General features: G+C 29.0%; 5 protein-coding genes across 6 annotated transcripts; 3 read left to right on the top strand and 2 right to left on the bottom strand.

The window, feature by feature from the left end:
* Nucleotides 1-68: 68 nt before the first annotated feature.
* LOC122627302 (protein disulfide-isomerase A6 homolog) lies at nt 69-3,134 on the bottom strand. Of its 2 annotated transcripts, XR_006326829.1 has the most exons (7): nt 2,961-3,134; nt 2,483-2,676; nt 2,197-2,424; nt 1,892-2,101; nt 1,486-1,811; nt 1,039-1,411; nt 69-921 (listed from the first exon to the last, which is right to left on the bottom strand). XR_006326829.1 is itself a non-coding variant. In XM_043808364.1 (6 exons), the coding sequence occupies exons 1-6, from the start codon at nt 2,974-2,976 to the stop codon at nt 1,093-1,095; spliced, it is 1,293 nt and encodes a 430-aa protein (XP_043664299.1). In that variant the 5' UTR covers nt 2,977-3,134; the 3' UTR covers nt 69-1,092. The 2 variants fall into 2 exon arrangements, 1 of the variants encoding a protein (XP_043664299.1); XM_043808364.1 differs by having other exon boundaries at nt 69-1,411.
* A 1,642-nt stretch (nt 3,135-4,776) lies between these two features.
* LOC122627085 (serine/threonine-protein phosphatase 2A activator-like) lies at nt 4,777-7,455 on the top strand. Its single transcript, XM_043807865.1, has 8 exons — nt 4,777-5,533; nt 5,604-5,689; nt 5,798-6,001; nt 6,076-6,293; nt 6,366-6,490; nt 6,599-6,699; nt 6,821-6,928; nt 7,003-7,455. The coding sequence occupies exons 1-8, from the start codon at nt 5,494-5,496 to the stop codon at nt 7,135-7,137; spliced, it is 1,017 nt and encodes a 338-aa protein (XP_043663800.1). The 5' UTR covers nt 4,777-5,493; the 3' UTR covers nt 7,138-7,455.
* A 97-nt stretch (nt 7,456-7,552) lies between these two features.
* Nucleotides 7,553-9,828, top strand: LOC122627084 (mannose-1-phosphate guanyltransferase alpha-A). Its single transcript, XM_043807864.1, has 5 exons — nt 7,553-7,941; nt 8,026-8,602; nt 8,706-8,982; nt 9,073-9,337; nt 9,414-9,828. Exons 1-5 carry the CDS (start codon nt 7,899-7,901, stop codon nt 9,512-9,514), a joined length of 1,263 nt encoding a protein of 420 aa, XP_043663799.1. The 5' UTR covers nt 7,553-7,898; the 3' UTR covers nt 9,515-9,828.
* A 54-nt stretch (nt 9,829-9,882) lies between these two features.
* Nucleotides 9,883-13,804, bottom strand: LOC122627259 (GPI ethanolamine phosphate transferase 2). The gene is made up of 13 exons (XM_043808282.1): nt 13,440-13,804; nt 13,155-13,353; nt 12,863-13,072; nt 12,600-12,788; nt 12,166-12,511; nt 11,892-12,088; nt 11,571-11,816; nt 11,308-11,486; nt 11,057-11,235; nt 10,830-10,986; nt 10,456-10,756; nt 10,197-10,369; nt 9,883-10,114 (listed from the first exon to the last, which is right to left on the bottom strand). The coding sequence occupies exons 1-13, from the start codon at nt 13,583-13,585 to the stop codon at nt 9,883-9,885; spliced, it is 2,754 nt and encodes a 917-aa protein (XP_043664217.1). The 5' UTR covers nt 13,586-13,804.
* A 662-nt stretch (nt 13,805-14,466) lies between these two features.
* Nucleotides 14,467-25,602, top strand: LOC122627083 (SR-related and CTD-associated factor 4). The gene is made up of 16 exons (XM_043807863.1): nt 14,467-14,646; nt 15,216-15,344; nt 15,425-15,716; nt 15,785-15,951; nt 16,089-16,364; nt 16,477-16,623; nt 16,694-16,944; nt 17,106-17,291; nt 17,396-17,529; nt 17,603-17,811; nt 17,900-18,077; nt 18,340-18,422; nt 18,503-18,635; nt 18,811-19,038; nt 19,110-20,477; nt 20,607-25,602. Exons 1-16 carry the CDS (start codon nt 14,617-14,619, stop codon nt 21,500-21,502), a joined length of 4,707 nt encoding a protein of 1,568 aa, XP_043663798.1. The 5' UTR covers nt 14,467-14,616; the 3' UTR covers nt 21,503-25,602.
* Nucleotides 25,603-26,125: the final 523 nt, after the last annotated feature.

Here is a 26,125-nt window from a genome sequence, read left to right as displayed (position 1 = left end):
AGTCTATAAAGATACTTAAATATTTGTATATATAAAAAAAAAAAAAAATCATAAAATATATATATATATTATTTTCTTGAAAAATTTATTCGATCGTGGTAATTATTACAATAGATTATTATGTTTCTCTCAGAGAGAATAAGATTTCACACAATTAATACATATTTAATGTTAATTCTGCCAATGATGGAAGACTCATTGTAATGAGAGGTTGATCAACAAGATAAAGATGACATAAAATGAATACATACTACAAACAAAAAAAAAAAAAAAAGAACGTGGAATGTATAATTTACAGTGGAATTGAATCACTTATATATACGAGGAATTCAGTTTTTTTTTTTTTTTTAGCATGTTAATTGACATTACAGAGAACATTTTTTTTACAGAGAACCTCAGGCATGAGCAAAAATGCACGAACTTTTTTGTTTTTTGTTTTTTATAAATATAAAGACATTTTATTTGTGATACGTGTAGTAAATTATTAGTTTTCTTACGAATAGATATGTAAAGAAGAAACACTGATAGAAAAAATTTAAGTTAAAGTTAGATATAAAAAAATATTAAAACAATAAGGATTATGTTACAAGGATTAATGCTGTATATAAATGTGTATCATTTTTCTTTTCTTTTTCTTTTTTGTTTTTTCTCTAGGAAGTTTACATAAATTTATGTAATTGGCTTTCTTGGAAGGAATGCTTATATCATGGAAAAATATAGTTCATACAATACAGACATACTTTCAATTGTGATTTTTATAAAATGTTATTTCCAAATAACTTTTGGTCCAAGTAGTTAATAAACATAATACTATATTTTTCCATAATTTAAGCATCGATATATCGAAAACTTAATATATTTAAAAGAGACCACCCGGAGATTGATTTTCAGTGATACATACAATATTGAAACATATTGCAGCTGAAAAACAAAATATTACAGGCAGTTTAACAATGTTTGTTATAAAACATACGTTATCGAGAATTATTACGTTATACATAATGAAACGTAACGTATCCTTGCTTTGAAAAAGCATACCTGACAGATCGAGTACAGCATCATAAAAAAAAAATTTCATTGATATTTCAATGATTACAATTCATCTTTCTCATCCAAATTTATATCACTAAGATCGATTTCTTCCTCCTGTGGAGGTTCAGCATCTTTACCATCCCAAGGTGTAATTTCAAGTATAGAAGGTAATTGAGCTCCTTTCAAAGGGGCAGTTCCACCACGTCCGTAACTTAAATCTCTTAAAAATTCGTTTATTCCGTCATACGAAAAACTTCCCTTTAACAATGAATACTTCATTTTTTTAATATTTACTGCTGCTAAAGCAGGATAACCAAATCCCCCAATTTCTAATGCATCCTCTATGTTTGATTGGGCTCCTGCCTCTGACCAAACCCATCTGTAAAATCAATTGTGATATAACAACAAAGTTTTTATGAAAAACATATTCAAATATTTGGTAAAAACACATACCCCCACATTTTCTTTTTGTAATTTTCTCCAAGATCTCTTAAAACGTTTAAGTACTGATTTCTACATTCTGACTGACAATCTAATATATGTGGTAATACTGAAACTACGCAAAGTGGTTTATCTTCGCATGCACTTCTTAAACTTTTTTCATCAACAATTTGAACTACTTCGGGTGCTGGTATATTTTCAGCCAGTTTGTCCAAAGCCCAGTTAACGATGTCAGTGCTAGTACGGCCACCGTCATATTCTTGTACCGAATCAGCATTTTTCTTACCTAATGGGAAATACTTGATGGTTGGATATCCCGCTATTTCATATTGACTTGCCTGTAATTTAATATATTTATAAAATAATATTTATAATGAAAATTACGCATGTTAATGTACATATGAAGCAAATAATTTACTTTGGCTCTATGTGCAGTTGCATCAAGGGCTCCTAACTTTACTTTGCCTTTAAGTTCTGTAGCCGCGGAAGCCCAAATGGGTGCCAAATTTTTGCAATGTCCACACCATGGAGCATAAAATTCAACCAACCACATATCTTCTGAATTTAATACTAATTTGTCAAAATTCTCATCAGTTAATTCGATTACATCCTTAGAATCTTTAGTTTGCTATATATTTTGAAATAATCATTATAAGTATTTAAAATTTTATTTAAACGTGTGTGAGAATAAAGAAGCATATCATGCCAAGATTGATAACTTACTTTATTACCACTACCACCTTTTTTGACACCTAATTTCGCATACGCTTTTTGAGAAACGGCATTTGTAGCAGCATCGATAAGACCAGCAGCTGTACGTGGTCCGTTAAAATCTTCAGGTTTACTTTTATCATGACCAAAAATTTTAACTGTTGGAAAACCACGTACACCAAATCTAGATCCAAGAGATTTATGTTCATCTGCATTTATAGCTCCAAGTTTTGCGATTCCCTAATACGACAATATAAAAGTAAACAATTTTTATCAATTGTTATTTACAATGAATTACCTTTAAAGCTGTCGCAGCTTTGTCATATTCTGATACGAATTGTTGACAATGTCCACACCATGGTGCATAAAATTCTACGATCCAGACATGATCACTATCTATTACTGAACTATCAAAATTACTTGGTTTGAGATCGATGACATCTGAATTTGAAGAATATAAACAATGTGCACCAGTAACTAAAATTAGAAGGCCTAAAACAAACAAGTTTTATCGGAAATAAGAGTTAATAATGAACACAAATTTCAAATTTGACGCGCATTTACGAACACCATTATAATTAATTACGTTATAAATCGATATGAGATACGGTTCAGCTTCTTCACACTATAATATACGTTATTTGAGTGAAATAAGAATTAGAATATTATGACAGAATATAAAAAATATTATTCTATAAAGTACGATGGTGGATTGATAAGCCGGTACGGTAATTTTCTGTAAGTATATGCAACGAGTTAAAATCAGTGAAGCTTACCTAAAAGAACCTGCATTTTTCTTAGCGATTTAATAAAGTCCTTAGGAATTCCTTAAAAAAAAAAAACAATCATTCACTACAATTCATTAAATATACACCCGAATCGTAACGTGTCGCTTATCCATATAAAGTAAGATCGTTCTCTCCATTCGTGGTTAGGTCTGCTCGCCTACTGCTTTTCGTGGACGATTCTGATTGGTTCATGATTATCAAAAAGAACAAATGTAACTTATAATTCTTTCTAAAAACAAATCCAAATTAATTGTAAATCATACAATGAATTTGTTTAAATGAAATTATATATTATAATAAATTTTCTTCTTCTATTTAATGTTACAATTAATTTACATATATATTATATTCCTTTGAAGAATGTACTTTGATAAGATTCAAATATACTTGATGTATAAATTCTACGTATCCTATTGGTCGATGATATAAACGCGAAGAAAACTACAATATTACAAAATATTTTAATTATGGCTGCTCATTAACCTTAAATTTATAACGACAATAAGTAAAAGAAAATAAATAATACTTGAACGATTTTAAAGATGTAGTTTCAAGCGAAAACTTTTCCGAATTTTTAAAAAAGCTTTATTTTCTTTGAAAAAAATCTTGATCCAAGAAATGGTGTTTTCTCGAGATTAATTTATGCATAAAAATAAAGCTTTTTCAAAAATTCGAAAAAGTCATGCCCTCGCTTAAACCTTCATCTTTAAAATGAGATCTTGTTTATCAAAATCAATCAAGAATTATTCCTGAACTCGTTGTTGATGTAAACGTTGTTTTCGACATTTTTCGTGAAAACAAATTTTTATATAGTGGCGCCCTTTGAAATTTGCGGCGAAAGAAAAGAACTGGATGATTGGTAGTTTGTTTATATTTGTAAAAGACGATACTCAAATTTTCTAACCTAATCGAAACAATAAAACGCATTTCGTAATATTCATACAGAGAAGCCACGATAATTCATTCAGGTATGTTAATGAGCTTTCGACAGATGATTCTATGGTAAAAATAAGGAAATAGTTGTTTAGGCATTCATGCTAATGAATGTTTCTAATATATTATTAAATTTTTAAAAAATTTCATTATTTAAATGTTGTAGGTTCGAAACTGGAATGAAATCAATCCGTTTTCTTATTTTTTTATTTTATCAATGTAAGCGAATATAATCAACTAATTTATTCTTTTTATATATTATATATTATATATTATATATAAGAGTTCGTTTTCATATTCTCTATAAGATAAAATATAAAATACAATTAAATTAATATCTACATAGAGTTAATCCGAACTCTCGCACGTTATCCGTTTACATCAACAAAAACAAACTTTTTCACTGACTTTGATCGTAATCGAGTTAGTTCTCTTTAGCATTTCGACGAGTGAACATCGATGGGCTCTCTTTCCAAACTGTTAAGCTTGAATACATCATATTTCCGATTATTTCAGAATTATTTAAACAATTGTAATATTCACGAAATGTAATTAAATAATATTTAAACAATAGCACGTTTGTTTCAACATTCCGTAGGTCGAAATATGCGTTAAATATAAAATAGAATTAAAAAATATTATAATATATACATAGAGTTAATTCGGACGCTTGCTCGTTATCCGTTTACATCAATAAAAACAAACTTTTTCACTGACTTTGATCGTAATCGAATTAATTCTCTTTAGCATTTCGACGAGAAACGCACTGAAAAATTCTAATTTCTTTACTATTTTAATATTGTACGTATTTCGTCGCAAGTAATATCAAAATAATGGCTACTTTAATATCCTTTAGCTATTTATATAAGTTTAAGTAGAAACAAAAATATATAAAGTTCGTAGAATTAACGAACATTTTTCGATCGATTTATTTTCATGTTAACATATGGTCTTCTCTTGCTTCGATCAAATATACTTCTACATTTTTATATATGTTTACAATATAAAATGTACATTAACCCGATTGTTAAACAACGTTCGAGAGATTTATAGTTTAAGAAGCGTACACACCGATGATATCACACAGGCGCATAATGAGAAGTGTTTTTCTATTACCTTTGTAGTTCGTATTTTGTCCATAACTGTCGCTGAAGTCGATTACACTGCGAAGAAAAAGGTGATAAGCAGCATTAAGAAGAAATTCATAATCTCGATATTTCTATTGTAGAATTTAATTGAATGTGCTCCTTTTAGAAATCTCGTGAAGAAAAATAAAAAGCTTTTGGAATTTATTACTAAATCGTATTATAGGAAAAAGTGAACGAATAGAAATTTGCTTTTTGTTGCGAACATGGAAACTAAACAAAATGCAATGGTTTATTAAATATATTTTATAGTTGGTTAAATTGGTTGATTATAAACACCGGTACTATATTCTAATTTTGGAATTATTGTGGATCCGACTAATGTTAATGACAGATTTATCAAATATTATTGACCTAATATATATTATGCATGTATGATCAAAATATATGTAATCTTCATAGAAACTTGTTAAACGCGTATTAATCAAAAACAATCATTTGTTATGTCAACCTCAACGAGTAATATGGAAAAATCACATTTATGTACGTATATATTTATTATCTAATATGATAATGAATAATATTAAAAATTATTTCTTTTTTTTTATTATAGCTGATGAACATGTATTTGTTGTTCCAAGTAGAGCTATTAAAGTTCCAATTGATATGTCCGTTTGGGAAAAATCAGAAGCATATTTTGTAAGCTCTTTTTTAGTATTGATTATAAAATTATTGTAAAATATTTATGCACTGGTTGTTATTGTTTTTTTTTTTTTTTCTTTTTTTTATATTTTACATATTATGTAGGAATATCTAGGATTTATATTAGCACTAAATAAATCTATAGAAGGGAAACCATTAGATTCCAAATGTGAACAATCTCCTACAGTAGAAAATATTTTGAAAATGCTTAATAATTTAGATGAATGGATAACGCAAATACCACCAACCGAACAACCTCAACGATTTGGAAATAAATCATTTCGAACTTGGCATGCAAAATTGCAAGAGGTGATATTATGGTATCTTGTTTTTCTATATTTATATTTTAATCGTTAAAGTTTAATATTAATAAGTTTTTACAGAAAGGTATAGAGGAATTACAGGAAGCATTACCAGAAGAATTATATAGAGCTATACCCGAAATAATTCAGTATTTATATGAAAGTTTTGGAAACGCAACACGTATAGATTATGGAACAGGACATGAAATGGCATTTCTAATGTTTTTATGTTGTTTGTTTAAAATTAGAGCTTTTACAGAAAATGACAAAGTTGCTGTTGCTATAAAAGTATTCAACAGGTATTAATCTTTCTGGGATATATTTTATTCGTTTTTCTTGTTTTTACATATACATATATTTTTTGTAAATAGATATTTACTGTTAGTACGTAGACTCCAAATTACATATCGTATGGAGCCTGCAGGTAGTCATGGTGTTTGGAGTTTGGATGATTATCAATTTGTACCTTTCATATGGGGAAGTTCTCAATTGATTGGTAAAAAATTATTTGTATATGATTTATTTTTTTTCCATTTTAGATGATGAAAAACTAATACGTGATATATAATTATATTCTATAAATAAAAGATATATGTAATTATAGGCCATCCACGTATCGAACCTCGTCACTTTATAGATCAAGATGTTATTGAATTGCATGCAAAACAGTACATGTTTCTTGGATGCATAGAGTTTATTTCAAAGGCATGTACTTGATTAAGATTATATGAACGTTATTTGAATAATAAGTAAAACAATAAACTTATCTTAATGTTGCTTTAAGTTTCAATTTTTGTTCTTAATTATGAAAGATATATCATATTAGGTTAAGATAGGACCATTCGCAGAACATTCAAATCAATTGTGGAATGTGAGTGCAGTTGATTCGTGGGCAAAAGTAAATAACGGACTTATTAGGATGTATAAAGTGGAGGTAAACTTTATTTTATTTAATAACTATTAGTAATAAAATTAAAATAAATCGATATTTTTAATTTTAATTTATAGGTACTATCAAAGTTTCCTGTAATTCAACATGTTTTATTTGGATCATTATTACCAATAAAACCAGCTGTTGTTTGCCCCACTGTCAGAGGTGTTTGCTTGAATTTACCGGTACAACCACCATCGCAAATACATTAATAACAGCTTAATACATTTTATGAATTAGTACATTTGCTCCTTCATTTATATATTATCTATAAAAGTAATATAAACTGACCTTGTATCATACGATGGTATTTAGGCCTAGGCTTTCTTGAAAATTTATAGCCAGAAATATCACTTGGCAATAAATTTTTGAATTTTTAAATGAAGGCAACAGAATTTTAACTTTTAAGTGAAATATTTAAATAAATATGTCTTACTGTTACATAAATAATTAATAGACAATTATTCTTATATATTATTGTATATGAACTTAATAACTTTATGAATAAAATAGTTTTACTGTAATATGAATTTAATAAGGTGGAAAAATATTACAATTTTATATACATACATACATACATACAATATATATATATATATATATATATATATATATATATATATGATATGCTATTTAGTCTAATAATCGAAACAATTCATAATTTTGAGTACACATCTACATATGTTTCTAACTGCAAGGTTATGTTCAAAATGTTGCCAATCGACGCGACCTAGTCGAATGTGTGCTTATCTGTGTAGATAAGTGTTTCGTTTTTATACGTTTACGTTCATAAATGTGCTTTATTTAATGTTATTATTTGTTGATAAAAATATTCATTTGTTAGATATAAAAGAAGATTTCTGTAAAGAACTGTTTGGTGCATATTAGTTACTTATAATTTTTTAACAAAAATTAATAAATTTCTTTTAATATTTTTTTCATTTTTATTATTAACAAGATATTTTTACAACAAATGATGTTGAAAGCTGTTATATTAATCGGTGGCCCTTTAAAAGGTATGCTAACCTAAAAAATTTACTTCGTTGCATAATATTTTGATAAGTAATATAGTAATAATTATAATTCATTTATTTTTATAGGGACCAGATTTCGTCCTCTCTCATTAGATATACCTAAACCACTATTTCCAGTTGCCGGTTTACCTATGATTCAACATCATATTGAAGCATGTTCCGAAGTACCAAATTTAGAAGAAATTTTAATAATTGGATCATATCCTGCCAATGAATTATCACAGTTTATTATGGATATGAAAAGCACATATGGTGTAATTATTAGGTATTTGCAAGAATTTACACCGTTAGGTACAGCTGGAGGCATGTATCATTTCCGAGATCAAATTCGTTCTGGTAGTCCATCATATTTTTTTGTAATGAATGGAGATGTATGCGCCGATTTACCCTTACCAGAGTTAGTAGAATTTCATAGTAAAAAGCAAGCGTTACTTACTATTATGGCTACAGAAGCCACTAGACAACAATCATTAAATTACGGATGTATGGTTTTGAATAAAGACGGAGAAGTGGCACATTATGTTGAAAAACCATCAACATTTGTATCTACTCTTATTAATTGTGGAATATATATCACATCTCCTGATATATTTCAATCAATGGCGGATGTTTTTTATGCTAGTCAACAACAAGAAAATTCTTTGTAAGTATCATTAATAAAAAATATTTGTTAGTAGACTCTATCACAATCTTACTACAGATATATATTCTAATATGATTAACTTTTTTTTTCTTCAATGAGACAGACAGATAAATGGAAATGGTAGAGACCCTGCTAATATTGCATTGGAACAAGATATATTAACGCGATTAGCAGGAACTGGATGTTTATTTGCTTTACCTGTTTTAAGATGGTGGTCACAGGTAAAAACAGCAGGATCTGCAATTTATGCAAATAGACATTATTTAGCTTTATATAAAACCAAACGTCCAAATTATCTTACTTCTCCAAATAGAAATACATGTAATATTATTGGAGATGTATACATTCATCCAACAGCTTCTGTTCATCCATCTGCTATGGTAAAATTAATAATATTATTATAATATTGAAATTTTTCCAATAACTGTTCTAAAAAAATAGGATGTTTTTAATTCGTTTTATTGTTACAGTTAGGACCAAATGTTAGTATAGAGATGAATACAGTTATCGAAGCTGGTGTAAGAATTAAAGAATCAATAGTTTTGGCCAATGCGCATATTCAAGCACATACTATTATTTTAAATAGTATAATAGGAAAAGGTAGTCGTGTGGGAGAATGGGCACGAGTAGAAGGTACTCTGTGCGATCCAAATCCTGATAAGCCATTTGCAAAGATGGAAAATTTATCTCTTTTCAATGTTAATGGCAAATTAAATCCTTCAATTACGATACTTGGTAACGATTAGAGAATTTCATTATAATCTTATTTCATATGTCACGAAAACAATCAATTAATTTGACATTATTTCAGGCACAAGCGTTACTTTGGCATCTGAAAAAATTCTCTTGAATTCTATCGTATTGCCGCACAAAGTATTAACGAGGAATTTTAAAAATGAAATAATTTTATAAATACTTTTTTTTTGTATATTATTGGAAATAATGATAATAAATGTATATAATAATGTTCACGCACAATTTATACATATTCTAGTCGAATATGTAACGTGTGTAAAAAAAGGATATTATTTATAGTCAATTATTATATATATATATACCTTTGCATCATCATTTAGGTGCATGACCACCAAAGCTGATAGTTAAAGGTTCAATAACTTTGTATTATAGATCATAAATTGTTTTTCTAAGTACAATGTACGAATCAGCTTTTATCGAAATTAGAAAAGAAAAAAATAGATAAACAAAAATTTTGTATAACAATTATATAATACTAGAATTATGCAATGAAAATGTAAAAAGATTTATCAAACCATATGAATTTACTTAATATACTTATTTATTATATATTGTATCAAAATAATCGTTTCCAACAATAATATAATACAATTCATAACAGTTAAATACATTGATTCGTACAATAATTTCGGTGCAAATACGCTCCATATAAATAAATGATGTTTTTGAATTGTTATTATAAACGTATAAATAGTAACTGGTACTAACTTCCATATCATATAAATTCTGTTGTCTGACAAAAGTACATAGTGTAAACTAAAAATAAATAACAAATAGTTTTTCATATACAAGATTTTATATAATCAAAGGATTTATTAGCAATTGAAAATATACTTACTCATGAGATGATTTGTATGATAATGTTCTGTGATACATATTTAAAAGATAAGCTAAAACTGGTGCTGAATATGTATTCACAATTAAATACATTCCAATAATAATAGGTCTATAAGATTGCAAACCTACATAGCCAGCTGCAATATCAATATCAGCAAGACTATTAGAATTTCCCTACAAAAAATAATATAAATCAATTAAAGATAAACCCTACATTAATTTTATTATTAAATTCTTAACGAAATAACATATATTAATACCTGATAAAAGTAAAATACATTTCCAATCCAAGCATTTATAAGTATATTAATTTTTCCTATATTATTATATTTTAATATTGAATTAATTATACAAATGATTATTAATTGTATCGGAAGTAATATTAGATTGTATGGTTGATGTAATAATGCTGATACCATAATCCATGCTTGTATAAGAAAAAATATGATATAACTTAAAAAATTTGTTTTATTACGTTTTGCTACTAAAATCAATCTGTATGCAGAGAATATACAGAATATTGTAAATAAGTTCCAAAATATTAGTATCTCCTTTACGTCTCTGAAAAAATTAATTATATATATTTTTTTCTATCTTATATTTTATTTTATCATATATAATTTAAGATACTTACTTAAATGGATGATATAATGATATAGGTATTATAGTTTGATTGTTCGTGTGACGAAGATAAATACATAGAGATAATCCTATATTCAAAAATAAAGCATACCATCTATATATTGATTTGTTGTCATGTATAAAACCAATCCATACTAAAAGTGCAAGAGCTAAAACAACAAGATTTTAAATTATAATAAATTTTTCACTTATAATATAGATACATATCTGAATAATTACCAATAATAACAAAGACTGTTATATTGACTTTTGATTCTTCTTTCATTAAATATCCTGCAATATCAGGAAGATGATTATATTTATTACCAGTACTGTTTAACGTTCGAAAGATTCTGTGTCCTGTGAGCAATAGTAATATTTCAATAGAGATCAGAAATTGTGTGCTATGTACACGTATCCTATAAATTTAAGTTAAGAGGATTAGATATATTTTTTTTTATAATTAAAAAGTAGATTAGAAAATGACTTACTTTAAAGATTGCATTATAATTGTTTTGCTATTCTTACAAAGCAATAGCACAAGGAATGAAACCCAAAAAAAATACCAAGTTTGATGTTCTTCTTCCACATAACTACTACTACTTAGACTTATAGCATGTATTAATATTCCATAGAAAAAAATCCATTCGAAGGTTTTAAAATTTTTTAACTAATAAAAAAATTCATATTAATCTATATTTTAATATTGATTATATATATGTATTGTTATTTATACTCTAACAATAATTTTTACCTTAATATTAAAATAATGATGATATTTAATTTTAGCAAGGAAGTAACAGTTTAAAAACAAAAGTCCAATAATGCTTAATATAAATACACAATTTTTTATATTACTAAAAAGAGATAAGCTTAAAATTTCAAAACTCCAGAAAGAAATTATCATTATCCATAACAATAAATTTATCATAAATAACTTCAATACTTTTTTAAAAGTTACTAATGGATAATATTGGTCATACAATAAAATCCATGAGACCTAAAATGCAGAAATAAGATAATTCTATATATGTCCTTGATAATTAATCCATTGAAGCAAGTAGATCATACATACATGACACAGAAAAAACATTGCTGTAATCATTAAATGTGTATCATTTTTTAATATATTTTTTACTAATAACTCTTTCATTTCATTAAGTGCTGAACGGTATGCAGCTATAACATCATATCCTGTTTCATATGAATTATTAACAGATTTTAGCCAAGCAAGATGAAGTTTTACTGCATCTATGTATTTATGATGAGCATCTGTAAAACGAATTTTAAATGCAAATTTTTGATATAGCTATTTTATTTGCTATATATATAAATTATTAATTACTCACATTGAAAGTTGTAATCAGTCAATTTTTTGAATTGAGTATGAACTTGTTTTGCATTGTAATAAAGTGCAAATAATTTTCTAGAGATAGGTAAGTTATCTAATAAATCTAATGCCACACTTCCAAAATTGGAATATGGTATAGGTAGACCCAATATCACAGATAATGTTGCTGCCATATCTAATTGAGCTATTTTTTTTGGTAGAGTATATGATTTAGAACAATTCGCTCCAATTGCAATGATAGGTACCGTAGTTTCTTGTAATGTTGCACCACCATGACCTCCAGAATCTTTCATACCATGATCCCCACAAATTACAAACAAAATAGGACCAATACCATTTTCATTCTAATAAAACATAAAATCATAAAATAATTCGAACAATCCTTATACCAATGATATAAAAAAATATTGATCAACATTATTATCGATTTACCCAATGCAAAATTTTTGAATATATTTTTGCTATAATATTATCCATTTCAGTAAGTTTTGGTTTGATTAAAGAACTAAATGGTCCAGTTACATGTCCAATATGATCTAATCCTAAATAATGAAGAATCATTATCGACCAATCAGTATTATGGAATTCATTATCTATATGTCTTGTAACATTATTGTCTACCTAAATGTATTACATTAGATAATTATAAATAATATAAAATTTTCTTATATGATATATCGTCAACTATTGCATACCTCTGTAAAATCAGTAACAAAAAATGATGTAGTACCATCATAACGTTTAAACATGGTAGGAAACAATTTTAGCCAGGTGTCATCTCCATAAAATATTATATCGTGATTATGAGTCTTTGCTTGAAGTAGAATATTGTCACTTACAATAGGCTCGCTTCCCAAATTTAAAACCATGTCAACAAAAGTTGGTACTCTACCTGTTGTCATTGCCTATTTTTGTTTAATACATTTTAATAAAGATACTTGATAATATTTTTTTGTTGAGATTAAATTATAAATTTGATTATCATACTTTTATTCTAGGCATTGTCACTGTTGGTGGTTCTATTTTCGCTTGCAATAAACATACAAACGGATTCTCTATAAGTTTATTCGTTATTGGCATAGCAGCTTTTCCAACCGAATCCGATATAAAATCCCAACGAAATGCATCAATTACCATAATTATAACTTTATTTACTAATGGTTTATATAAAGCATCTCTTTCTACCCTAAAAGATAAAATATAGTATACGTATTTACAACTAATTTTTGTGAATGTTTTATATTTATATTCAAAACTACACAAAGAACATACCTTACATTATCTATAAATTGTGGTATATCATTCATTGATGCTATAGTATTATCGTAGTGTACAATAGGAAAAAATCCATAAATAAATAAAGCAATAGAAAAAGTTCCAATAATTAACGTATAAATTAATCTAATATTCTTATACATTTTTACTTGTGTGTTAATAAAAAATATAAATATTTTGTAATATTCCGTAGATTGCTTGTGTGCGAAAAATTGCGGGAGTGACCGAAAGTCCCCAAACTTTTGCGACAAATCTTTTTTATATTCGATTAAGCGCAAATTTTTATTTTATTATCTATAATCAAAGATAAGCTTTTTAGTACCATTGTAGGTTATGTTATCAAATACAGATAGATTATAATTCGTATTTCCCGCCTTTTGAGAATATAAGATGAAAGTAATTTTACAAAACAATTGAAAGTGACTTATCATATTAGTTATTTTTACTTTTCATAATATGATATTCTACATTATATTAAATATGAAAATACTTGATTCTTTTATTTTACTATTCTATAAAAAATTTTTTTTTATCGCAATGTTTCATAATTGTTATTTGACATTAATTTTCGCTTAATATTATTTTTCGTTCAAACTAATTAATAACCAATTAAAAATGTCAGATTCAAGTTTGCAAAAATTTCATTGGATAGGCGAAATGCCTTATCCCTATACATACATACGCGTATCTATTAGACAATATAAAATGAATATAAATATTTATTATTCAAATATTTGATTAGAATTATTTATTCGATCGTTTAACAATATAATAATCATCTGTAATGAATAGTTGAAGTTTTGCAATTTTATATAACCAATATGGGATTCTTGTAAATTAAACAAATTTAATTCAATAAATAGAAATCCGATAAGATCTTTATTTTATAATTAACATAGTCAAAAATAAATATTAATAAAATATTTCTAATTATTGAAATGTTTCGAGTTAGTTTGAAAAATGCGATGTATATTGCCGATTGATACGACAGGTGTGACGTCACATCGCCGCCCCGTGATGCATATTGGGAAATGGACCTGCCATCTTGAATGGCATGGCCCAGCTACACAGTGCGTGATAAAAAGACATGCAATTTATCGCGAACCGCTTTATACTTTGCCACACGAAAGTGTATAAAACTTAGTGACTGTTCATCGAGCGAATTTTTTGCACGATGGAAGCGGTCAAAGCATTTAACGCAGAGGTAAGAATAAGATTTCTCTAGGTTTTAGAGGTCATCGTCGAAAAGGCAATCCTCCCTCTCTTTAGATTTTACAGGGACGTCGCGTACATCAAATTACTATTGTTGATATTATGTTATGGAGATTATTTTTTATTTTATATTTTTCTACATGAATATTTTCTTTTAAAAATACAATGATAAGTTATATATCGTGGAGACGCTAACGATACTCTGCCATAACTTTATTTTTCTTGTTTTCCTAACGTAAATTAAATAGTTTAATTGAATAATTAGACTATGTCAATAAACAAATAGTTTGCATTAATTATTGCTGCTATATCATCCGAATGATTAAATGTTTGATTTATCGAAATAAATAAAACTGTGACATAATTGTATATACGTATGTAATCCATATAGATTTACTTTTTCAATATTACAATTTTAACAAACAAACTTTTGCTCGATTAAATTTTTTTGCAATTAGTATATCGTACATCTATTCGTGAAACATTAGTTAGATTTTTAATTTTTTTGTTTCATTCGTACAAACTTGTAATTAATCTTTCTAATGTTAAAATTTATTTCAGCTTTCTGCGCTGTATGATGTTAAACCACCAATTTCTAAAGCTAAAATGAATTCTCTTACACGCGGAGCTATCAAAGCAATAAAATTTTATAAACATGTTGTACAAAGCGTGGAAAAATTTATTCAAAAAGTAAGTTTAATTAATTGTTTATTTATTTAATAAAAATGTATACGTACGTGTATTCATTATACAAATGTATTTGCTTTCAGTGTAAACCAGAATATAAAGTGCCAGGATTATACGTAATAGATTCAATCGTAAGACAGTCAAGACATCAATTTGGAATGGAAAAAGATGTCTTTGCACCTCGTTTTGCAAAAAATATGCAAACAACTTTTCTGAACCTTTTAAAATGTCCACAGGAAGATAAAAGCAAAGTTATACGTGTATTAAATCTTTGGCAAAAAAATGCTGTTTTTCCTCCAGAAGTTATACAACCACTTTTTGATTTAGCTGATCCCAATCATCCCATTCATAAAGAACAACCAGTAAACGCAAATGGTAAATATTTTTGGTTGTATGATTTTTTACGATTTTAGAATTACGTTTTATATTAATTTTATTTACAGGTACATTGAACACATCATCTGGTAATAACCTGAGCAATATTTCTGCAGTAACAAAGACTCCTCCATCTGCCGTAAAGGTTGTTGCAAAAGATCAGAAATTATTTTCTTCCACTAAACCAATTGACCCAGTATGGCTAGCACAAACAAAGATAGAAACAGCTAACATAGTTAGTACACATGATTCCGTGGAAATAATTTAATACGCTAACATAGATTTAAATTAAAAACTAGAAATTGTTGCATTGTGTGAAAAGTAAAAAAAAAAAAAAAAAAAAAAAAAAAAGAAAATTTCTCGTCTTTTTAGGGGCAATCTAATGCAAATCAAGTTGATTCATCGTTTCTTGATCAATTACAACATTTACAACAATTGCTGTTGAAGAAGCAAGAGGCCACAAATGAATCGAAGACTTCCGTAAAATTTGATAAAAAACTTTTGGATTTCGATTATGGAGAAGAAGAAGATGATGACGTTGTGGTTGCAAGTTCACCTACTACTGCTACTGCTGCTGCATCTCAACATAACGCTGTATCCACAAGTAATAGTTTGGAAAGCCTTGGATTGCTACTGACAAATCCTGAGGTATTAATGTTTTCATTCCTGATAAAAGGGTGGAAATATATTTACAAAAGCATTCTCAATATTTTGGTAATTGTTATTGTATTTTATTTAGTCAAAATATTATCGTGTGTAGGTACTTAGACAACTGCAGACATTACAACAAACGATGCAAGGAAATATGTCCTCTTCGCAGCATGAAATGGAAGAAAAAATGCGCAAATTGCAACAGATGAAACAACAAGAAGAAGAATTTGATAAACATTTGGCTCAAACTGTTCCTGTATGTTACTAAAACATTGAAATATTTTTGATAAATTTGAAATAGTCCTAAATATAAATCATGTTTTTAGAATTTACCTTTTGCATCAGAATGCGAGCTGAAACCTACAGACATTCTGAAACCAAATCAACAAAGTACGTATTCAACAAGTACAACTACTGGAGTTATTCAAGATATGACTCAACCACCACCTGGTTATCCTCCAGCAATGCCATATGTTTCGCAACCTTTGTCAAACATGAGGCAGATAAATCAAACTGGTCATCAGAATCAAAAAAGTCCTTTAATCGACGAACGTCAAGAATCGCAAGATTTTTCTGGGTAATTTTTACATGATACTAAGCAATAAAAATATAGGTGGATATATATATACATACATACATACGAAATTACAATTCGAATTACATACAAACGAAGAATGTGCATATATATATATATATATATATATTCTCTGTAAAAAAAATAATATATTAATGTTACAGAAATGGTGCAAGACGCGATAGTAGTAGCGTTGAAATTGTAAATTGTGATAATACTCGATCACAAAGTAGATCACCTGAGAGATATAGGCATCATAGTCGGTCTAGATCACCTCGGCATAGAGACAGAGACAGAGATAGGGACAGAGATCGAAAATCTCGATCTAGAAGTAGATCAAGAAGAAGAAGGTAAATAAATTTGTAGATACATACATATATTATATGTATATCGATTTGATATATTTATAATTACATAGTATAAATAAATTACTTTGATATTTTTCTGATCATAGATCACGATCTAGAGACAGAGGTCGCGATAGAAAAAGAGATGACAGCCGAGAGAAAATGACCGAGGAAGAAAGAGAAAAGGAAAGAGAACGTCGTAAACGTGGATTACCTCCGATAATTAGAGATAAATTAAGCGGTACGTTCAAAACGTGATTTTATATCAAGGATATTTAATAAATAGATATATCAGCACAAAGATCTTCTTGCAGTTTGTAGCACAACGCTTTGGGTCGGTCATTTATCCAAATTAGTTCATCAAGAAGAGTTATCTGACACATTTGGAGAGTTTGGTGACATTGTTAGCATCGATCTCATATCACCTAGGGGTTGTGCTTTCATTTGCATGAACAGAAGACAAGATGCTTATCGAGCTCTTACAAAATTAAAGAATCATAAAATGCAAGGGAAAGCTATAACTGTAAGTTTATCGTTTATAAAAAAAAAATATGTAATCTTGAGAAATTAAATTCTAATATAATTCTATATAATATTTTATCATTTTATAGTTAGCGTGGGCTCCAGGTAAAGGAGTGAAAGGAAAAGAATGGAAAGATTATTGGGAAGTAGAACTTGGTGTCAGTTATATTCCATGGAATAAGTTACTTAATATTACGGATCAAGATCTAGAACTATTGGAAGAAGGTGGTATGATAGATGAAGATACATTACCACCAAATTTGAAAGGTATATGAAGTTATAGGAATTTTGAAAAGTTTTATATAAATCAATAGATACGCGTTTTGCAAGTTAATCCAGTTATATATAACACGCTTATATATAACGTGAACCAACTTGCTAAAGTAACTTTGAATATCTGAGCCAATTTGGATAAATCGATATTAATTTGGTCAAGCAAATTCAAAACATTCGTTTCAAATATCGCATTAATACGTTATGGAGAACCACTTGATACATAAATCGTTATTTTTGTTTATTTATATTGCAGGAAAATTGAAGCACTCTGGCGGGAATATAGATATCATGCAACATCAATTACAAATGCAACAACAGGCGTTAGCTGCTGCATCGGTAACTGCTGCATCTAATTTTGAACATTAACAAATAATATTACGAGTGTTATATATATTTCCAATATTTCTTTTTAACAGCAACAGCAGACGCAGTTAGTCGATACTAGCCAACCACCACCGATACGACCACCAACATCAGCTGCACTTTTGCCCCCTCCAAACACACAATTACAAATGATGCCATCAGCTTTTACGATGACCGGTGTTCCACGTAAGTTTTATTTAAATTCATTCGATTAAATTCAAGATAGATTTTAACGAAAATTTGTAAGACGTAACTAGTATATGCGCTATTGGATTCGATAATTATAAAGTAATAGAACACAAAGTTGTATCTCAGTCGACAAATTTCTAGTATATTTTGATACAACGTGAAATCATGATAGGTATGATAGGACCTATGGGTCTCCCTATGGCACACAGTTTAATGCCTAATGTTCCAATTGGAGTACCTCCACCCAATATGCAAAGTCTCTTGGGACCTCCAGGAATGATGCAGACTATGCTGACTCCACCTGTCAATTCTCCATTTGGTGCAAGTGTTGGTGTAGGTCTTTTAACGCAAATTCCATTACCTGCACCAGCCGCACCGTCGGACAAACCGAATTCAACTGGTAGATAATTTATCTGTTATACGATCTTCGTCAGACGCAAGTGAATCTTTTATAACTCGTATATGATACAGGGATGCCACACAATGTTCCACCGATAGGAGTACCTCCGCCTACCTCAGAAACAAACATACCAAATCTACCAATGCTTCGTCAGTCTTATGGAGTAGGTCCAGCACCCCCGATGCAGATGCAACTACCTCAACATCACTCTGATGATATGGATGTTGAAATGGAAGATGCCATGCCACTGAACGTGAGCAACAACACTTCCAAAGAGAAACCAAATTTGAGTGATCAGCTTATAGCGGCGATGAACATGGGTGCAGGCACCAGTGACAATAGGCTAGAAAATGATCAACAAAATATCGATTATAAAGAGAGAGATAGAGATCGTGAAAATAGAGATAGAAGGGATCGTGAACGTGACAGAAGTGATCGTAGTGACGTCAATGATTCTAGAATGGATCGTGGTAGAGACAGAGGTAGAGGAAGAGACCGAGGTCGTGATCGCCGTAGAGATGCGAGAGATGGAAGAGAAAGGGATAGAGATGATAGAAGAGATAGAGACAATAGAGATATAAGAGAAAATCGTGAGAATTCTATGAGGCATTCGGAATGTTCAAATATATCAAATCAAAATCTTCAAGATAACGATGCGATAGCTAAGAAGGATGGGAAACCAAGTCTTGCTGAGCGATTGAGACAATTGGCCGATGGTACATTGCCTATAGACGATCGTATGGATAGAAATATTCGAAGTAACAGAACCGAACGAAGTAGCGAGAGAACTGAAAGAAATTTCGAAGAAAATTCTGGAACTCGGAGACCCAACGATATGCCATTGCCATTAATGGATATCCCAAAATTTGCTGGTAACGTGCAAGAACGTGTAGATTTTCCTCCTAGAGGACCTGATTTTCGAGGTGGTCCACAAGATCCTCGAGATTATCAGCAAAGAAACCTAACGGACAGAGATAGACAAAATTTTCCACGGGGATCTACTGGACCATTAAGAGGATCTCAGATAGATGATTTTATGGATCCAAGAATGCAAGCTGGAAGATTTCAAGATGAGTTCGAAAGTAGATTAGGACATAATGGTCCACGATCGGATGAATTTACGCCTAGATTAGGACCATCCAGAGAAGATTTTGATCGGTCGGATATAAGAAATCGAAGACCGGTTGAAGATTATGAAAGAGATCGTTTCGAATATGAAATGCGACGCGACGGTTTTGATCCACGTTTGCAGGATGGTTTTGATCCGAGAAGTCACGGCGAACGACCTGATTTTGATCCGCGAAGAAGAGATTTCTTTGGAGGTCCGATGGATCCTGTTTTCGGAATACCACCAATGATGGGTTTGCGAGGTCCGAGAGGTCCTGTAGGACCTGAAGGATTTGGACCGCGTGGATCTGGCATGGGATCAAGAGGACCAGGTAAGTTTCAAGTCGTTGACAACTTTTCTATGTACATACATATATATATATGTGTGTTTATATATATATATATATGTCTATATATTTATCATTTATTCTTGAGCACTCTCTAAATACATCCTGCTTCAGGACCTTTAATCTTCCATCCTCGAGGTATGGGTCCACGAGGAATGAGAATTCGACCTCCGTTCGGACCACGTGGACCCCCACCGTTTGATCCCAGAGAAGCTGATCCTTTCTTCCGGCCACCGTTTGATGACGTACGCGGTCCACCAGGTCCACACATGAGACCGTTTGGTCCGATGGGTCCACCAACTATGCACGGTCCCGAAGGACCTTGGAGGAATCAAGAAAGTGGAGCACCAGGCCCATGGACATCCTCGCAATCTAGTAGTACTCCGGAAACTGATAATCATAGCCAGAGAGAAAATCATCTTGCTCGAGACAAACAAAAAGGAACTAAACATACAGATTATAAAAACAATATTTCAGATAGAGAAAATCGTAACAGAAATAGGAAATCAAGGTGGGGTAATGTAAGCCCTCCTATAACGGAAAATATAGACGAAGCGACATCCGCCGAAGGAATTGAAGACAAGACGGACCTAATACAGGATGGAAATTTCGAAAACATAGAACCTAAAACAGAAATAATTACCGAATACGATCAATCAGTACAAATGGAAGATGATAGCCCTACTGATAGAGAGCAAGTCGAAGAGCAAAATGATGTGCATCATTTAAAAATTGAACAGAGTGATGAAACCAATAACGAAGAACTACATGAAAATCAATATAACGAAGAAGAACAAAGTAGTTCCTATCAATCTAATGTAGATGCAACTTCTGGCAATGACGTTGAACAAAATCAGTGTAATGATGATAAACAATGTGAATATCAGACAGTCGGTCAAACAGAGGACTCGTCGCAACAATGTGTGGAGCAAGTTGAAAAATCTGAGTGTGTGAGTGAAAATAATAGTGACCAACAACCAATTCTGGAGCAAGCAGCAGATGCTTTGTAAAAGGTTCAACATTTGAGGATAAATAGACCAAAGTAAAGCAAAGAGAATCTATGAATAGATTCATGTAAAATATGATTCCAAACAATACATTGTACATAGAGTCATGTTATTACGCAGAAAGTGAAATGAATTTGATTATGTGGACTTGGAGTACTAAACTCTGGAGTGGTGAGGGAGCTGTGGGTCCAGTGAGTTCTTTTAGAAGTCTTTTTTTAAAGTATTCATTTAAAACACGTACGAATTTAAAAATTTCTTCCTGTATAAAAAAAGAAAAAAAAAATGCTGCTTAGATCTTGCTGTGATAGTGAACACAGGACCTATCTATAATGTAAATATACATACAAAATGCAAGTAAAGTCTTAGGGATTCCTTTTTAGATAACTATAAAATTACATATTTGCCATCTGTATTAAATGCCAGTTAGTTCTTCATAATCTCATTAAGGACTTGAATATAGTTAATTTTGAATCATACTACAGGTACTGTACAGCGAGAGTATATTCATACCTTATACTCTAAATAACTATTAATTTATTGAATTGTACATACTTTTATATTTTCCTAGCAGAACAAATGAATGAATATATTGTGCTAACGGTCATTGCTAAATCAAAGAAAAAAAAAAAATAAATATTTTATATATACTGTCTTTGATAAAAAAATAATGGCCTTCTCATTCCGATTTGTGCGTAGCTCCCAGTCTTGCAGTTATTATTGAAATTGAAAAAGCTATGTATTAGAATTATAACCTGTTTGCCATGAATTGATATAAATTATCAATATGTAACCATATATGTGTATGTACATATATATATATGTATATATATATACATATATAGATTTGAACGTTTAATAAGTTTAAAACATCGTTACATATTCCTTTACTGGTCCCTACAAAATTTATTTTTCTATTTAAATGTAATGAAACGCAAGTGTGTTACTTGTCAATAGTTTGTTATTTCTTATTCATGGCACAAATTCATTTTATTCTGCATGAAATTTTTTCTATTTATCGTAAACTGAAATAAACTACAGAATAATCGATATAATAGGCAATATGGTATTGCATTAATGAAGCAAGTAAAATGAGCTCTGGATTCCGTACATACAACTTGGTTCCTGTGTTCACGCACGCACGTTATTGCACGCCGCAGCGATGGAAGACTCGTGCTTGCGCTCAAACTGAGTGACAAGTACAAGGTACTGTCTACATTATATTCACATAAACTAGTCGAAGAATGTGACACTGACTACTTCAAAAAAATTTTGTTTAAATCGATATCAGCCCGCACCACTCCAGACCAAAGCCCATTTTACATACATATATATGTATGTGTGTGTGTGTGTGTGTGCGTGTGTGTGCGTGTGTGTTTATTATTATTATCATTATATATACATACATACATACATGCATATGTATTACATAGTGAATTATTGTGTATCTCTCTAACAATAGGATAGTGTAATTGCTTACAGCTCAGAGTAGCGTTATGTATTGACAAATGCACTTCCATTAAAGAAAAAAAGTATCCCGAAATATAAGCAATGGATAGTTTTATAACAAAATGTAAATCATTTTGTTTTTTATCGATTGAGAAGAGTACATTGATATAATTCACTCAAAGTTTATGGCAATAATTTTTCTAACGATTCGTATAGAAATTTATTTCTATATGGACGATACTTTCCACTTCGACGTTTATTTTACTTAGAAATAAGATACATACATAAGCATTTTGCTTTTTTTTTTTTCTTGCTTTACTTTGTATTTTCAAGTTTTTATGTACTTGCATACGTGTGCAAGTAAAGATACAATATATTTGTATCTGAAAGATAATTATGCACTTACAGCTTACTAAAAAAATATATAATACATTTATCAGAAGTATTAATGAATAATGGTTTCAAGAATGAGAAGAAAGAGAATGTTAATAACAATATTGACTTAAGTTATATCAAAAATGGGATACGAATATATTACTTATATTATGTTATTTTAATGTCTTAATTATTCTAATCATATTAGAAAAACAAGTCTAACATGATTATTTAGTGAAAGAGTGTATGAATAAACTCGGTATTCACAATGATTGTCTTAGATTTTTTTCATAGTTTTATTACATCTTATTAATTTACTTTACGAATTGTTACACAACAATATTTACAACTTTAGTAAATGCTCTGAGACAAATTCTTACTCGATAGAAAAGTTTTCAAAAGAACACTGGAGTGGTGTATGGCACTACTGAGATAGGATTCATATTACTCTCGGAAAACGTGCTAGAGTTCATTCGTTACATCAAAATTATTTACTTTTGTATTAACGTTATAATACATCCAAAAGATATGCTTTTGTTTTCATCAAAATAAAATATTATAACAATCAGAAAATTATAGTATACGCACAAGATTATAATATCATTATATAAAATACTATATATTTTTATTTTTACATTGTATATCCTTGTTTAATAAATAAATTAAAGATTAAGTACTAAATGTCTAAGTTAATGATTTAAGATTTTCAAAACATTTTATGTTTTCATATGCGTAATATGAATCTGTATCTTATAATATTTTATAAAATTTCACACAAAAATAAGATAATTATTAAGCTTAATCACTAACACATGTACCCGTTTAATATAATTTTCTTTCATCTTTAACCATGCTTTTCTCAATATCAGCGTTATTTACTTATTCTCTTATATATACATACATTACGATCATTTATATTAAATATTTACATATATACACAATTCTGCTCTTCCTGCCATCAAACGTTTATTATATTACAAAGGCAGATCCTTGTAGCTCTCACCGAGTGTGTTTTACATTATTTAATCTGCCAGTATTTTACAATTAGTATAAAAATTTACAAACGATTATTCTGATAGGGAAAAACAAAAAAAAAGAAAGAAAAAAAAATGAAAAAGTACGATTATATTTAATGTCCATTGAATTATTAAAAAACAATTATCTAATTAACCAGAAGCCTGTGCAAATACTAAGATTTATAAAAACCAAAATATGTAAACTATATCAGAGATATAAATTTAAAATGTTTGTTAATGTTAACTAATTTTTTATATGGAATTAGCGATAACCTCTTAAATTGACATGTATAGATGAAATAATATCAATATATATGTATATGACACTTATAATCTATGTTAAGATTACATTGTACATTACTCTGTAAAAGGAGAATTTAGTTTACAAAGTACAATAAAGAAAAGGTAATCATCGATAGTGTTAGTTAAGTAGTAAAGAACACAACAATTATTATTTCATTAGAAAGTCATTTTCTTCTTATTGATCTTTTAGAATAAGAAGATTAATTGGCAATATGTGCGATATAAAACGTACGAAAGAAATTTTATTTTGTATTTCATAATACATATGAAAAAATAGAAATGTATCTGGCCGTTGTAACTGAAAAATCTTACTTTTTTATTTTATTATCAACATAATAGTATATGTGCAGGCTTCAGAAAAAATAATGATAATTTTAAGATAATGTACATTTATATACCATTCTAACAAAGTTTCATGTAAATAAGTATGTAAACATGTTTATAATCGGTTGCGTCTATGTACGTTTGTTAAATTATTTCAAGACATAGAAATCTTTAATTCACCTTAGAGAAACAAAAAAGTAAACAAAAGACGTATTAAAATACATACTTATAAAGGTATATAAGAAAGAGAAAGAGAATGAAAAGAAACGAATGAGACAAACAATACTATTGCCTTCACGCCACATAAGATGGTATAAACTAGTAAAAGAAATTACATATGTATTTATCTTAAGAAAATTATCTTTACACGAATGTATATAATGTTCTTATCGAAAATTGTTAATTATTATTATTTAGTTAGAAGAACATGTTGAAAAACCAGATACATTTCTTTTCTTTTCTATTTTTGTTCTTTGTTTTTTAGGTTATTATTACACTGTATATCGTATTATGCTAGTAGCGTAATAATAATATGCAAATATTTTCAACATTGGCAATTGTATTACAACTTTTGCGCGCATTGTCATAAACGAAATCTGTAATCTTTATTAATCAATAATAAAGGAACAAATGTGTGTATATGCGTACGTGTATATATATATATATGCATATATATATATATATATACGCATCATATATACATACATATTACATATGTATCGTTGTCCAAAAGTAAAAAGAAAATTAAGAAAAAGAAAATAGTTTGTATCTCTATAAAATATTACATAGCAACAAAACGACGTATATTTGTTACAAATGGTTAAATTAATCGAAAGCAAATTTCAAACGATTTTCATTTCAAACGATTAGTTCATATTTACGTTTTATTTGTACGCAAAGAAGAAAGATGCTTTCGTTCCAACTCCGTTTACTTTCAATATTTCTGTCCATATATATACATATATATATATATTGTTTATATAAAAATATGATAAATAAAATAATATCTGCAATTTAATTATTAAATAATCGATCGATCCAATTGATTTCATGAACATTTCTATATAACAATTTTAATAGGTTATAACAGAGTAAAGTTTACGAGGAGCCAATCAAAGGCGAGCTTTAACGAAGTCGCTTGTAATGAGTAAGGTTATGATTG

The sequence above is a fragment of the Vespula pensylvanica genome, chromosome 2 (assembly GCF_014466175.1).
Source record: "Vespula pensylvanica isolate Volc-1 chromosome 2, ASM1446617v1, whole genome shotgun sequence".
NCBI classification, from domain to species: Eukaryota; Metazoa; Arthropoda; class Insecta; order Hymenoptera; family Vespidae; genus Vespula; species Vespula pensylvanica.
This window is presented reverse-complemented; position numbering and strand designations above follow the sequence as displayed.